At 34.3% G+C, this 14,071-nt stretch overlaps 2 protein-coding genes across 3 annotated transcripts in view; one reads left to right on the forward strand and one right to left on the reverse strand.

Annotated features, from left to right (window-relative positions):
* The window catches only part of LOC137387006 (calcium-activated chloride channel regulator 1-like), a 261,390-nt gene that overhangs the window by 86,493 nt on the left and 160,826 nt on the right, over window positions 1–14,071 (forward strand). The gene's annotated exons all lie outside the window — the stretch shown is intronic.
* Window positions 40–14,071, reverse strand: part of LOC137387008 (calcium-activated chloride channel regulator 1-like) — a 58,177-nt gene continuing 44,145 nt past the window's right edge. The window contains exons 17-22 of the mRNA XM_068073285.1: window positions 13,851–14,003; window positions 12,840–12,977; window positions 11,537–11,679; window positions 8,971–9,060; window positions 7,595–7,722; window positions 40–488 (exon numbers count right to left, since the gene is read on the reverse strand). Of these exons, the coding sequence (XP_067929386.1) occupies window positions 359–488; window positions 7,595–7,722; window positions 8,971–9,060; window positions 11,537–11,679; window positions 12,840–12,977; window positions 13,851–14,003 (782 nt within the window). The 3' untranslated portion in view covers window positions 40–358. The remainder of the gene's footprint in view (window positions 489–7,594; window positions 7,723–8,970; window positions 9,061–11,536; window positions 11,680–12,839; window positions 12,978–13,850; window positions 14,004–14,071) is intronic.

The raw sequence follows: 14,071 nt of genomic DNA on the forward strand, positions 1-14,071 counted from the left end.
CGGCATGCTGCTTCCTTAACCCATTTAGTAAATGATGACTTATTGGTTACCGATTACATGTTTATATACCTTTACCAACTCCTTCAAATATACCACAGACACAATTATAATAAAATTTAATATATATTTAACATATATATACTTGCATATTTTTATACTGAAGCTAAATTAAAATAAACAAATTATCTTATAAAACCATTGAAACACAGTTAAATATGAACAGGTTAAAGCTGTACTAAATGTCTCATAAAACTGAAACAAAGTTTCAATTGTGGTTAACATAAAATAATAACATAAGTATGGAAGTAATGACTGTGTGTTCACGAAACATTGTAAACGAAACAAGCAATGTCATCGGTTATTTGGCTATTTGAGCGTATTCATTGTCTTCAATTTGTGAATAGGTATGCGTATAGTCTGTCTGCCCACCATTCTTATGAAAAGAGGCGCTGACTTCTCCTGCTGCTGCCTCTCCACCGCTAGAAACTCTGCAATACATATATGAAAATACAGTCAAACATGGATAACTCGTCCACGGATAGCTCGAACACATGGTTAATTTGAATATTTCCTTTGGTCCATTCCCACGTAATGATAAATTGCTATAGATAACTCGAACTCAACACTGTTAATTCGAACTGTTTTTTTGCCCAACGGCTACCGAAACGGTTGTTATCGCTTTAGAAAATCACTTTATTCAAAGCCATAGAGGTAAACTTCATCTTTTTGTAATTCATAAGCGTCGTTATTACCACCATCGGCAAAATATTTTTGTCAACGACTTTTCTAAAAGTTTGGTGAAAATTGATTTATACTGCGATACGATGACTAGCACTGGCTAGCCGGGTCACGCGCGCAAGGATTTTCGCCACGCACATACAAAAATCGCATGTTGTTTTGTATGTGCGTGGCAAAAATCCTTGAGTGCGTGACCCGGCTAGCCCGTGATGAATAGTTTTCCGACGTTGATTCCGTGTTGAATCAACGTCGGAATGTTGAATGTTTAAAACGTCTTAAAATTGGTGTAATTAAACGTATACGTTGTCTGAGCTACAAAAAACTATTCATCGTTTGACCTAAACACAGAATACGTGTGTACATTCAATAAGTATCTATTAAAAAAGCGTGAGTGATATAGAATGTACCGTAAAACCTCGTAAAACTTCTAATTGAACTGCCTCGGAGTGTTGCTCTTAACGAATCCCAGGTAAAGTAAGGTAATCTGCATAAACTTCAAGAAAAAACGGCAAAATTGATCGTGGGTAAAACCCCAAAAGAAAAAAATGTCTTTTCTTTTGAGCATTTCAACAGCGATCAAGTTTTGCCAATGTCAATCTGAAAAACGTCCTGGCAATAACATCCCCTCAAACAACAAACCAATCTCAAGTGATAGAAAAATCTCTATACTTTTTCATGAAAACGTTTTAAACTTTACATTAGAAGCATTTAATTTGAAACAAGCCATTTGTGCTTTTGATTTATATTATTGTTTGTATATGTACATGTATCTACTAATAAATAAGTAAATATATGGACTTGTGACAGTGCTCTGATAACTTGAACGCTCTGATAATTCGAACACTTTTGCTCGGTCCCTTGAAGTTCGAGTTATCCATGTTTGACTGTATTAGTTCCTACTTTACTATAAGTTGAGCAGTCACGCTGGGTAGTGCTTGATAAACATAATCAAATATACAATGAACCTTATGGCTAGCTACTGCTTTTTGTGCTATAATTTACACTCTGGCAATCAGAACAATAATAGGCTAATTAAATAACAGCCACGCTGTCATTGGCTGACAAAAAGCCAACCATCAGCCAATCAGCGAGAACACCTGAGTAAATCCTTAAAGGTTGACTTGCAACAAAATTCACATTACAGTTATTTGGTATCATAAGATTCACCATGTCTTACTGTTGCGTTGTAGGTGCAAAATATATGGAACTGTGATTAAAAGCTCTTAAAAGCTAAAGAACGAACAGTTAATCGCAGCCACACGAGACCGTCGCAGTTTGGATTCGCATTCCAAAACGGCTCAAATGGGACGTAGTTGTTACAGGACGGTTTCTGTTTACACTTTCATGCAACCTCATTCGTCGAAATACTTTCACAAATATACTTCACGCATTCAATAAAACCATGTCTATTGTTCTTACGCATCTGTTTTATCGTCATTGTAATGCTGTCACTTTTAGCACTGATATCTTATAACTTACCGTAAAAAATCGTTAAACTTTTTAACCTTAGCTCGAAGGAGTAAATACCATTGTCTGATAATCATGACGAGCCTGTTGGTCACCTGTGATAATAAAAACGTGCTGCAAAAATTATTTTCAAAGTATTGGGTCATGTGATCAGATTACGATTTGATGATTGAATAATGCCGAAACCAAACTGTAAAGTAGCGAGCATCTATATTTAATACGGAGACTTCGGTAAAATTCGAAGTGTTTACAAAAACTAGTGCTACGATATGTTTTAGAGTGAGCTTTTTATTGGCCTTTCAATACACGTGAGAACATCACGTGACAAGATGATAACCAAACTGTAATGAACACGTCAGATAAATAAACAGATTCCAATCTACGGCAGCTTTTCGTTTTTGAGCTTTAAAGGGCTTGTAATCACATTTCTACGTGTTTGGCACCTACAACACAACATAGTAAGACATGGTGAATCTTTTGATACCAAATAAATGTAATGTGAAAGTTGTTGCAAGTCAACCTTTAAGTGACAAAATGACTATCCAAAAATTAATTGTAAATTTATACTAAGAGTTCAAGTTTTAGCTTTCTAATTAAATTTATAAGTTTATTGCCTTATTGTTGATAACAAAAATTATTAATTTAAAAATATCGTGTAATTTACATTGCTATCATCTGCAGTGTCTGGTCATAAGTCAGTTAGTTGAAAAGTCAGTTAGGCAGGTAAGCTTTTTTATTTGAAATCGTCTGCTCCCAACTCGACACAACGAATATTGGGAAAAAGGGTCGCACAACTTCCCAATTCAAGGCCTCCTTATTATTCTGTTTTGATTATAATGAAGGAATACCCTGAAAAAAAAAATTCGTTTCTGTATTTATGCCTTCGGTCTTCTCTTTCTGTGATAAGATTTTAACATATATAAATGATTGCTAACGGATAACGTAGACTATCTAATACTATTTATATGTGTGAATATTAGAAAATTGAAAAAATTGACTGCATTAAGAAGCTCCAACAACATAAATAACCCGTTCCGAGAAGGTTTACATTATAGCAATAGCTTGTTAACTGAACAGTAAAATACATGTAAACTGTTCTTTTCCATGATTCAACCAAAATCGTCCCAAACTCACCCCTTTGGCTCTTCAAGTAGAAACTAAACCTTTTAATTTGATGACTGTACAATAATGTGGTATTATTAGTTTGTATCGACCATTTCTGTCTAACTTTTCACCTAATTTAGGATTCATAATTACAGTAATTTTACATTAGGTCGAACAGCAGCAGCCATGTTTTCTTTCGGTTATTATTGTTACTTATAATATTCTTCATATACGAGACTCATATAATTTATTTACCAGAAATTATGTTCATGCCGTGGATAGTTTTATCAGATCTCATTTGATTAATAGATATTCCTTTGCAATATGCTCAAACACAAATTCACTATAACTGACAGACGAAACACAATTTGTCAATATATTGCATTTTTGGTTGCTTTATTGAAACAGACCCTTAATAGACTTTTCTTACAATATTGGGTATCCCAAACAGCTTTTTAAATTTCACTTGCTGATTGCTTGTTGAGGTTCTTACTGCTACTGATAATGATAATATTAGCTATCTTGGGCAGCGGTAATCATCTGGCTAGCATACGGCCAATCCTTCAAAGTTTAGCGTATGCCTACAACGGCATCCGCAAAATGTTGGCGTTCAATTAATTAAACTTAATTAATTGAATTAATTCAATTAATTGAATTGATTCAATTAATTGAACTTTCTTGTACTGCTTTTATCTAATTGGATAATTGTTTCAGCGAGAAACAAATTTTTTGAAATTTTAGAGAGTTTGTAATGATGTTTTTTCTGTCTCATAAAAATGGATTTTCATTTTCATGAGACACACATGTTATGCAGTTTTGGAAGGTATCTTTGTAACAATTTTGCAACCATCATGAAAACAGGATGTCATGAAAGGAGCGATTTTACATTCGTTAAAAGACAAACATTAGCAAGATAAATCAATTTACGTTGTAACCTAAGGCAAGGCTGTTGCATCGATGCATGTATCAACACAACGACTCGTTCGCCAATTTAGAAAGTTATTTTATCGTTGCACAAGTTTTAACTTATGGTTAATACCTCATAGTAGTTCTACTTATCTGGTGCTTTTCTATTTAGAAATTTAGCTTTCCAGCTTCTTTTCATTTAGAGGCTTTGTTCCTATCTGGAATTGAAGCCTTTGAATCATTTTAGATGACCACATGCTTGTTAACAGAATCGTGACAGCGAAAGACATGTATTTTTGTGAAAATTGAGATCGTAGAGTCATCGTTACTATATTCATAGAAAATATTCTCACGAAAGCATTTTTAATAATTCGGCATATGCAGTACCTTAGGTCAAAGACATAGTTGATGTCTTCATAATTGTAGCTATGTAACTAACTATATAAATGTACATAAATAAGCCAAAATTTAAATATTTGGTCAGCCCATAGTTCTGTGCTGTCCACGAATTCTATGAAGCTTGTTAGTTAAAGTTAGACTGATATTTGTCAAAAAAACTGGTCTCACAAAAATAATTAGGCTGAGTTGTCGCTTCACCAATTTTTTGTACACGCATTGCTGGGGAGTATTAATTAATTGGGCGCTGTGTTCTATTAATCCGAGTAATACTATATATCACTATCAAAGTAGCTAATCAGTCAGAAATTTTCGATGCTGTTTTAATGTTTTGTGTTTTCTTATACAGTAATACTTCAACTTACGAGTGCTCCAACGTACGAGAAACTTGAGATACGAGCCAGCTTTCAAGCAAGTTTTAGCACTAACATACGAGCCACGTTTGAGATACGAGCACTTGAGTCAGTTGCCAAGTATGCCGGAGGTGTTTTATGAGAACAGCATCACGCTGTATTTTTCAACTGCTCAGGTTATACTGTTGTACCGTGTTTTTTGTGCACGATTTTCTGTGCAGAAATATGTGAATTAAACGTACTGTGCGTAGACTGAAAGTTTGCCAGTAAAATGAAAGATAATACAAAGAAAAAGCAAATGATAACAATTGATATTAAACGGAAAAATATTGAAAAATATGCGAAATGTGTATGCGTGATTGAGCAAGCTCGGCAATATGACAGAAATACATTCATAATTATCAAACAGAAGGATTATATTCAGGGCATTTAGTTCGCAAAAAGGACTAACCATAGTTTCTAAACGGTGCAGCGATCTTCACGACCGCTGGTGGCATTGGACAAACAATTGGCCGGTGACAGCGTAACTGAAACGATGCTATGTGAAAACGACGCTATCTATCCAAACTGTTTAATAGACATTCGGACAAGTTGGCTAATGGTCGTGCATTAACCATTTGTGACGACACCTGTGTTCGCCCTAATCGCAACATGTTGCAAGGGCGACAAAGGCAAATGTCCTTAGATAGGTTTATCTTAAAACGGCCGGCTAGTCGTGAAAGCGGAAAAAAAGGAAAAATTTCTCGCTAACCAGCGAGAAACTTTTAACTATGAACGCCGAAGAAATTTTAATTACGTTTAGTTGAAAATGAAAGTTTGCTTTTAGGTTTGCTTCTAAGTTTGTCTTTTAACACTGATAAAATCCAAATTTATCAAAGTCAAATGTTGTAACGAAGGATAACTTATATCTCCCTCCCTGGCAAGTGCGAGTGTTAACTGCTATTGTATGTATTTAATTTTACATTTTAATTAATCACATTTCCTTGCATTATTTTTTATTTGTTTTTTGAAAGCATGTAGTATGTAAGGACAATAACCAACATGTTCTTTCTGTTACAATATCTTGTTTTGAGTGTTTTATTTGCTTTTTTAGAGTATGGAAACCAATCAATATATATTTAATTGTTCTATATATAAATAAATTGCACCAACATGCGAGTAAATTGACATACGAGCGCAGTCTCGGAATGCATTAAGTTCGTAAGTTGAAGTATGACTGTAAAATTAATGGAGTTTTCAAAAACAGAACCTCCCATTTTTAACTATGATACCCCTAAGAAAATACAGTGCAGGCTTCTGTGACCGTAAGCCCCCATTTTATGTAAATTCCAGTTAGCGTTAAGATTTCATGTAAAGGTTTTGGTTCATATCATATAAGAAATGTTAGCCAACGACAAAAATAAACTTGGGATAAGTTCTTAGACTTAATTTGAAAAACGAGGGTCTCATAGTTAGCCTTAAACCATAACTGTCACGTACAACTTTTATCGTAGTTGCTGGGTAAATCAGACACACTGATTCCGATTTTGAATTCAAAATAAATATTGGTCCACTAACTTTCAGAGTAATGAAGGCTTTTTTACAGTGTTTTAATATCGGTCTCGAAAACAACCCGATCAGCACAAGCTCCGCCCATAAACACGTGACAAAACCTAGCTTTTTAGAAATGGAAGTTAGGGATGTTTAGACCGATTTAGAATAATAGAAATTGATGTTTTAAAATCCATTATTATCTACCGTAAATTAGGCGGTAAAAATAATCTCAGTATTTTTTGAAAGGTAGATGAGCTATTTAACATTGCATATTTAAAAATGAGCTCAAAAAAGCGCGACAACAACGTTAGCTTGTAATAAAACCGCGCTTTTTTAGTTCATTTTTCTCAGCGTTCAGCCTATTTAAACATCATGTAACAAGCTATGAGCAATTTTAAATAGTTTATATACCTTTTATAAATGACTGAGATTATTTTACAGGCTATATTTAGATAATAATGGGTTTTAAGACACCCATCTCTATTATTCTAAATAGGACTAAACATTCTTTACTTCCGTTCCTGAAAAAGCTAGGCTTCGTAAAAATATTCATGGGCGGAGCTTCTTATGTCGATTGTGTTGTTTTCGAGACAGTTATTAAAACGCTTTAAGAAAGCCTTAATGACTTGGAAGGTTAGTGAACCAATCTTAATCTTGAGTACAAAATCGGAATCAGCGTGTCTGATTTACCTAGAAAATATGATAAAAGTTGTACGTGACAGTTATGGTTTAAGTTGACAAATGAAATGCTGTCACAAAGGATGGCGGTCAGCTTTACATTTCCGCTAAATGTTTATGATGTTGGTGATGCTTCAATATCTTACCATTTACAAGAAAAGAACCATTTCAGCATTAAAATGTGGGTTGTTCACAAAACAGAGAACATTTGTCTTTAGAGTTTGACTTCACAAGCTAGAGCCTACCCAAATTATAAAAAAGTAACCAGCAAAAGAATCAAGCAATCAACCAATTATGATTGACATTTTATCAAATCTTATAATTCAACTCATACTTTTGCGACTATATCATCGGACATATCATCGGACATCATAGAAAACATTTCTCCAACTAAAATATTCAATAAGACTTTTTCTTACCCTTTTGCAATGCTACTCATTCCAGTTTTGTATGCGTATATGAGCTTTCCCAATCCAGCCGCCAAACCGATGGCAGCAGCAGAGCCAACAATAGACCACACAATAATCGCTGTCGATTGATTGGATTTCTGCAACAAACTTCGATATGTAAGCCATGATAGAGATTTAGAGCAACTATGAGACTGGGTGACTAGATGACCTGTGAAGGCCCAAACTTACTAAGAAAAAGCAAGCTTTGCAGTTGTAATTCTACTGAATACTATATCTTAAAAAATAACAGAGGTGATGTATAATTTATTAGGGTCAAGAAACAAAGTTACAATATTTCGTTTTTAAAATTCTCACTAATGCATACCAGAATGCATCAGTCATTGTCAGAGTAAAACAACCGCATGAATTGGTTATTATCGCATCATCTTAGAGTAGGGATCATTGTAACCATTGCTAGGGTGTATGTATTGCAAACATTCGTAATAATTTTCGGACTCGTAATAATCAGCAAAATAATAGTTAGTATCACATAATTGTTCATCACAATCGTATATCACATACCCACAAATGGACCGTATTATTTTTCCCGATATCAACTTAACAAAATTTTTATAATAGCAAAGGAAATTGATAAATATATTTGAAAACCGTAAAAAACCAAGTGAAATTCTAAGTCTAGCCTTCTGTGCAAGAATTATTTTCAATAGTTTGCCCTGTTACTTATAAACAGCATTTGTAAACAGAGCCGTGTAGATGCCACTGTCTGGCCGTTCGGGCTTCTGACACACTCTACTCCTCGACAGAATACCGGTCTTCAGTTCAAAGAGTTAAATCCATGAACCGTTTATATTAACGATAACCGCTGCTAAGGAAACAATATAAGAGAATTTCAAAAAAATTCTCAGACATTCACCTTGTAAGTAATTAACATTAAAAATGTCTTGGACTAAGATGAGAATAGTTATAACCAAAATATAACAAAAACATTATTGATCTTCAATATTTTGTTAAATAGCTCTAGCTAAAATAAATTACTCATTAAACTTGTGAAAATATTCTTAGATTTATAAAACATATTTGCTTAAAGCAAAAAAGGTTTGAAAAATAAACAATACTAATTAATTAAATTTAGTGTGGTAAAACTTCAATAACAGTAAATTAACTTTTTCAAATAAAGCTCGAATGAGTTTCTGACAGTTTGCAGCTGTTCTAAAATATATTTTTTGATCAATAAGTCACAATTGGAACAGCATATCTGATTGAAATACACAGTTATTCATAAGGTAAGAATAATAACAAACGCAGGAGCTAGCCGGTGATGACACAATGAGTCTCTCTCTATACATTTACAAAATAACTACATCTGACTCAGAAATACTACAAACCTTGGTTTCAGCAAGAACTGGTGGGGGAGCAATGCTTACTGCTTTTGTAGTCGGCTCAGGTGTAGAAGTAGTCGTAGTAGTAGTAGTCGTCTGAGACAAAAATAAAGGTTAAGATAATTGAAAAGTGGGTAATCGAACTAATGTAATGACAAAACTCCAAGCCATGAAGCCAGGAAAATGACTGAAAGTACTACTTGTAAGGATAATTCCTGATGCTACGAGAAGATTTGTAAATACTTGACCAAAGGAACAAGAGTAGCAGAAAGAAAAAACCCGAATTGTTAAACAGAAAAGGTAATTCTACAAGAATAACTCAACTATAATAACAATAGACTATAATAATAAATGTTTCCCAATATAATAACACAAACAGTGATAATAGTTATGGAACCTAGGAAAAACGTTCTGCCAAAATTTATTCCAAAAACTTCTTGAACTTGATGTAAAAAATATTGACAGAACATGTTGATAAATACAGTCAAACATGGATAACTCGAACTTCAAGGGACCGAGCAAAACTGTTCGAATTATCAGAGCATTCAAGTTATCAGAGCACTGTCACAAGTCCATATATTTACTTATTTATTAGTAGATACATGTACATATACAAACTATAATATAAATCAAAAGCACAAATGGCTTGTTTCAAATTAAATGCTTCTAATGTAAAGTTTAAAACGTTTTCATGAAAAAGTATAGAGATATTTCTATCACTTGAGATTGGTTTGTTGTTTGAGGTGATGTTATTGTCAGGACGTTTTTCAGATTGACATTGGCAAAACTTGATCGTTGTTGAAATGCTCAAAAGAAAAGACTTTTTTTTGGGGGGTTTTACCCACGATCAATTTTGCCGTTTTTTCTTGAAGTTTATGCAGATTACCTTACTTTACCTGGGATTCGTTAAGAGCAACACTCCGAGGCAGTTCAATTAGAAGTTTTACGAGGTTTCACGGTACATTCTATATCACTCACGCTTTTTTAATAGATACTTATTGAATGTACACACGTATTCTGTGTTTAGGTCAAACGATGAATAGTTTTTTGTAGCTCAGACAACGTATACTCTTAATTACAACATTTTTTAAGACGTTTTAAACATTCAACATTCCGACGTTGATTCAACACGGAATCAACGTCGGAAAACTATTCATCACGGGCTAGCCGAGTCACGCACTCAAGGATTTTCGCCACGCACATACAAAACAACATGCGATTTTTGTTTTGTATGTGCGTGGCGAAAATTCTTGCGCGCGTGACCCGGTTAGCCCGTGCTATTCATCGTATCGCAGTATAAATCAAATAACACCAAACTTTTAGAAAAGTCGTTGACAAAAATATTTTGCCGATGGTAGTAATAACGACGCTTATGAATTACGAAAAGATGAAGTTTACCTCTATGGCTTTGAATAAAATGATTTTCTAAAGCGAAAACAACCGTTTCGGTAGCTGTTGGGCAAAAAAACAGTTCGAATTAACAGTGTTGAGTTCGAGTTATCTATAGCAATTTATCATTACGTGGGAACGGACCAAAGGAAATGTTCGAATTAACCATGTGTTCGAGCTATCCGTGGACGAGTTATCCATGTTTGACTGTACTTTTAGGAACGTGATGAGGAAAGAGTTGGTGCAGGGTGCGATTAGGGTAGGACAATTTTTTTAGTGAGATGACTCGTCTTTCTCATTTTGTAACTATGCATAGCAGCAGACCAAATATAAACAAAAAACATTCCCTTAAAGGAAAGGCTCAACAGCGAGTTAAAAAGGTACAACCCACATTGTAGCTGTGCGATATGAATTTTCTGTATTTCAATATGATATGCACTAAATATCGACTATATCGATACGATATTTTCTTTCATAATGACTAAAGAATAATGAATGATGTTAGGTTTTGCTGTGACATAAAAGAAGACTGTATTGTAATGAAACCAAATGTTAGAAAACAACTATTTTAAAATGGAAACAATCTACTCCAAACTAAAAAAAACCAAAACAAACTGGAAATCCAACTACAATTTTCTACCATTACGACCATTTTTTCGTGAGGAGTCATTGCTGAAGAATGTTTTTACAAACCGCTGGATTTTCAGTATTGTAGTATAAGTGTTGCCGTGATTAATGTGTAGTGGCAATAGCATTTATGGCAGTGCATCTAATTAATTTTGTCACCACAAGCAATAAATCGTGCATAAACTGAGGATAGTATTTATTATCTAATTATAAATGGTGGTTTATTACCAATATAAACAAATTGGACCAATGTAATATGCCTTATATCGATACAAGCTTAGCATCACATAGCCATGTAGATATAGCATTAATATCGACACGTCATATTGGCAAGTCAATATATCACACAGCTATAACACACATGCAAGGTGGTCTGAAGCAGATCTTAAAGAAATTGGAAAGAAGGTAAACTTCTTGTTCACTGTATTCTCAGCAACGGTGCTGTATACTCCTGTATTGCATTAGATGTATACAGCTGCAGATATCAACATAAAAACCAATAGCAAACTTTCAGGATTCGATTTGTTATTAAAAAGCGAACAAGAATGGAACTTACTGTGGTTGGGTCATAATAAGAAACTGCAACAGGATTTGACCATTCGGCAGAGTTATTGCTAGAATCGTAAGCTTTGACTCGAAAGTAGAATGTCAGAATGTCTGTAGAGATGTTGAGACCAATTGGTTCTAAGGGGATGCTACCTGTTTGAAGAACAGAGCATTTAAATACATTGAACCAGCTAATGAGTTCACATAACTTTTCTAACCACAGGTGAGAACCTAAATCTGTGGTCACACAAGAGGCTTTAAACATGGACACATAACAAAGGGTCATCTTGCCAGATTTGTCTATCTCGAACAGAACAGATGCATACGGTATGATAATTTGTTATGTTGCTAGTCCTTGTGTTATACTGTTCAGTGACATTAAACACTTAGAACAATGCTTCTCAATTTCTATTAGGAACCAAAATTATTCTCACGATAAATTTATCTTCTCTGCTAACTATCAAATAAACAACCGACGGGCATGTCTAATAGCAGTAGACGATGAGACGCGAGCAATATGAAGCCTTCTTTTATTGCAACTCTTCAACTTTGGTAAAAAAATACATTTGGCTCTACAGGCAACTCTTGAGCAAGTTTTAAGCATGTTTCACTGCCAACAACCAAAATTAACAGCTAAGCTGTTGATTGCAAACTACTTGTTTCGAGTTAACTTATGTATATATAATCATCCAAGTTTGTTGTCTGTCGTTCGCTGTCTGTCCAGCTTTAGCGGGGTAAAATCTTGGAATAAAAAATCTGTATCGCAGATGATTTGATCATGGAACCTCTGTTCACCTGGCGAAAAGCTATCCTATTAAGCTACTACGCCAGATGCAATGGAATTTTTGGATGATATGAGTCGTTATCTTGGTTAATATACGCATAGACTCTGTGTTACCTTGCTCTCACGGTTCTTATTAGTAAGTTTAACAATATAGATACTAGCTTACTCAAATTAGTCATTGGCAATGTGCCAGGATAATAACAAGTGGCGGGGAACTACATTACCTGCCACTGTTTATAAGCTGCTTTTTAAAACTCGTGCAACGCCGGGCATTCGACTAGTAAATATAAAAATATTCTATTCTAGTGCTTATTATAAACCCAAAAATAATTGCCGTACACGAAATGCATATTTCACAATTTCTCAAAACAAAATGAAAAGACAAATCTATTTTGACCTAATCTTCTGATCTTGATAAATACAATTAAGGAACATTATCCACAAGTGTTTAAATGCAAAGCTAGTTGCTCATAATTATATGACAAACAATTTAAAATATTGCAAAACATTAAAAATTGCATAAGCTTACTGGAATTAATCTGTAACTCTATACGCCTTCCAGCCTCTACTCGAAAAGTAGAAACATCGGTGAGGATACAATCGTGAGGCAGAACCATTATACCGTGTGTTTCCTCCTTCCCTGCCACTCCAAAGTGATATCCGGATGCTGCAAATAATGGCATAGCTACTAGAAACGATAGAACTTATTGTTAAGGTATCCTTTCTACAGAATGTTTCTAGAAAGTCTGTGAACTAACGCAGCTAAAATGTCCTCCCAAATGCTGTGCTAAAATTACAATGGTATTGAACAGTTCATATGAATAAAAATGAATGGAGAATAATCAGTACAAGAAAAAACTTTTGAGTACAAAAGGAACTTTGGTTTCAATATTTTAAAAAATTGCAAAAAATGATGCTTGGGAGACTACTTTGCATTAATCAAGAGTTGTTTTCTCCTGTAAATCCCAGCTAGGGCTTGACATGCCTGCATGTGAATTGTAGTGTTGGTCAACAACAAAATATCTTTGGCTAACCAAATGGAAAAACTTAATACTATTCACAATTCGTATTACCGTGCAAAGTGTTTATACTGAATCAACTTTTCAGTATGGTTTAAGATAAAGCGAAATTACAAATACTGATTCAACTATCGATACATTTAGGTGAGTAAAGCTATCGAAATAAGTTCTTTGAGACCACATTGATGAAGGATTTGCATGTATCATAAACCACTGTCTATTATCAATCAGTAAACAAAGTTTATTACTGCTCCATTTTCATTCAGTGGAAACATTTTTCAACAATATCATGTTTTTGCTGCTCTGAAAACATGAGAACAGCCCAAATAATATTATACAGCAATAACTATTGCATTATTACCATCCCATAAAATCAGGCTAAAGCAGACAAATGTAAAAACAGTCCGGAACAATCCAAATATGAAAAAGATTGTTCTCTATTCTAGATACAAAATTTATGTGACACTTATTTTAAAATAAACCATTTCAAATCTCTGCTCATAAAATGTCGTAGAACCAACCTTGGCCAATGTTAAGATCTTCTCCTGGAGCTGTCCAAGTTAGTGCAACCACATCTTCGCCGCTTAAGGCGATGTGAATACTCAGATCAGTGACTCTATCGGGTGGTGTTATATCTGGTACATTTTTCCAATTGTCGACAACAACTACACCTCCTGCAATTATTTATTACACTTCTCTGAACCCTTTTTATAATGAGTCATACTACACTCTTTATATGGTT

The sequence above is a fragment of the Watersipora subatra genome, chromosome 2, assembly GCF_963576615.1.
Source record: "Watersipora subatra chromosome 2, tzWatSuba1.1, whole genome shotgun sequence".
Lineage (NCBI taxonomy): Eukaryota > Metazoa > Bryozoa > Gymnolaemata > Cheilostomatida > Watersiporidae > Watersipora > Watersipora subatra.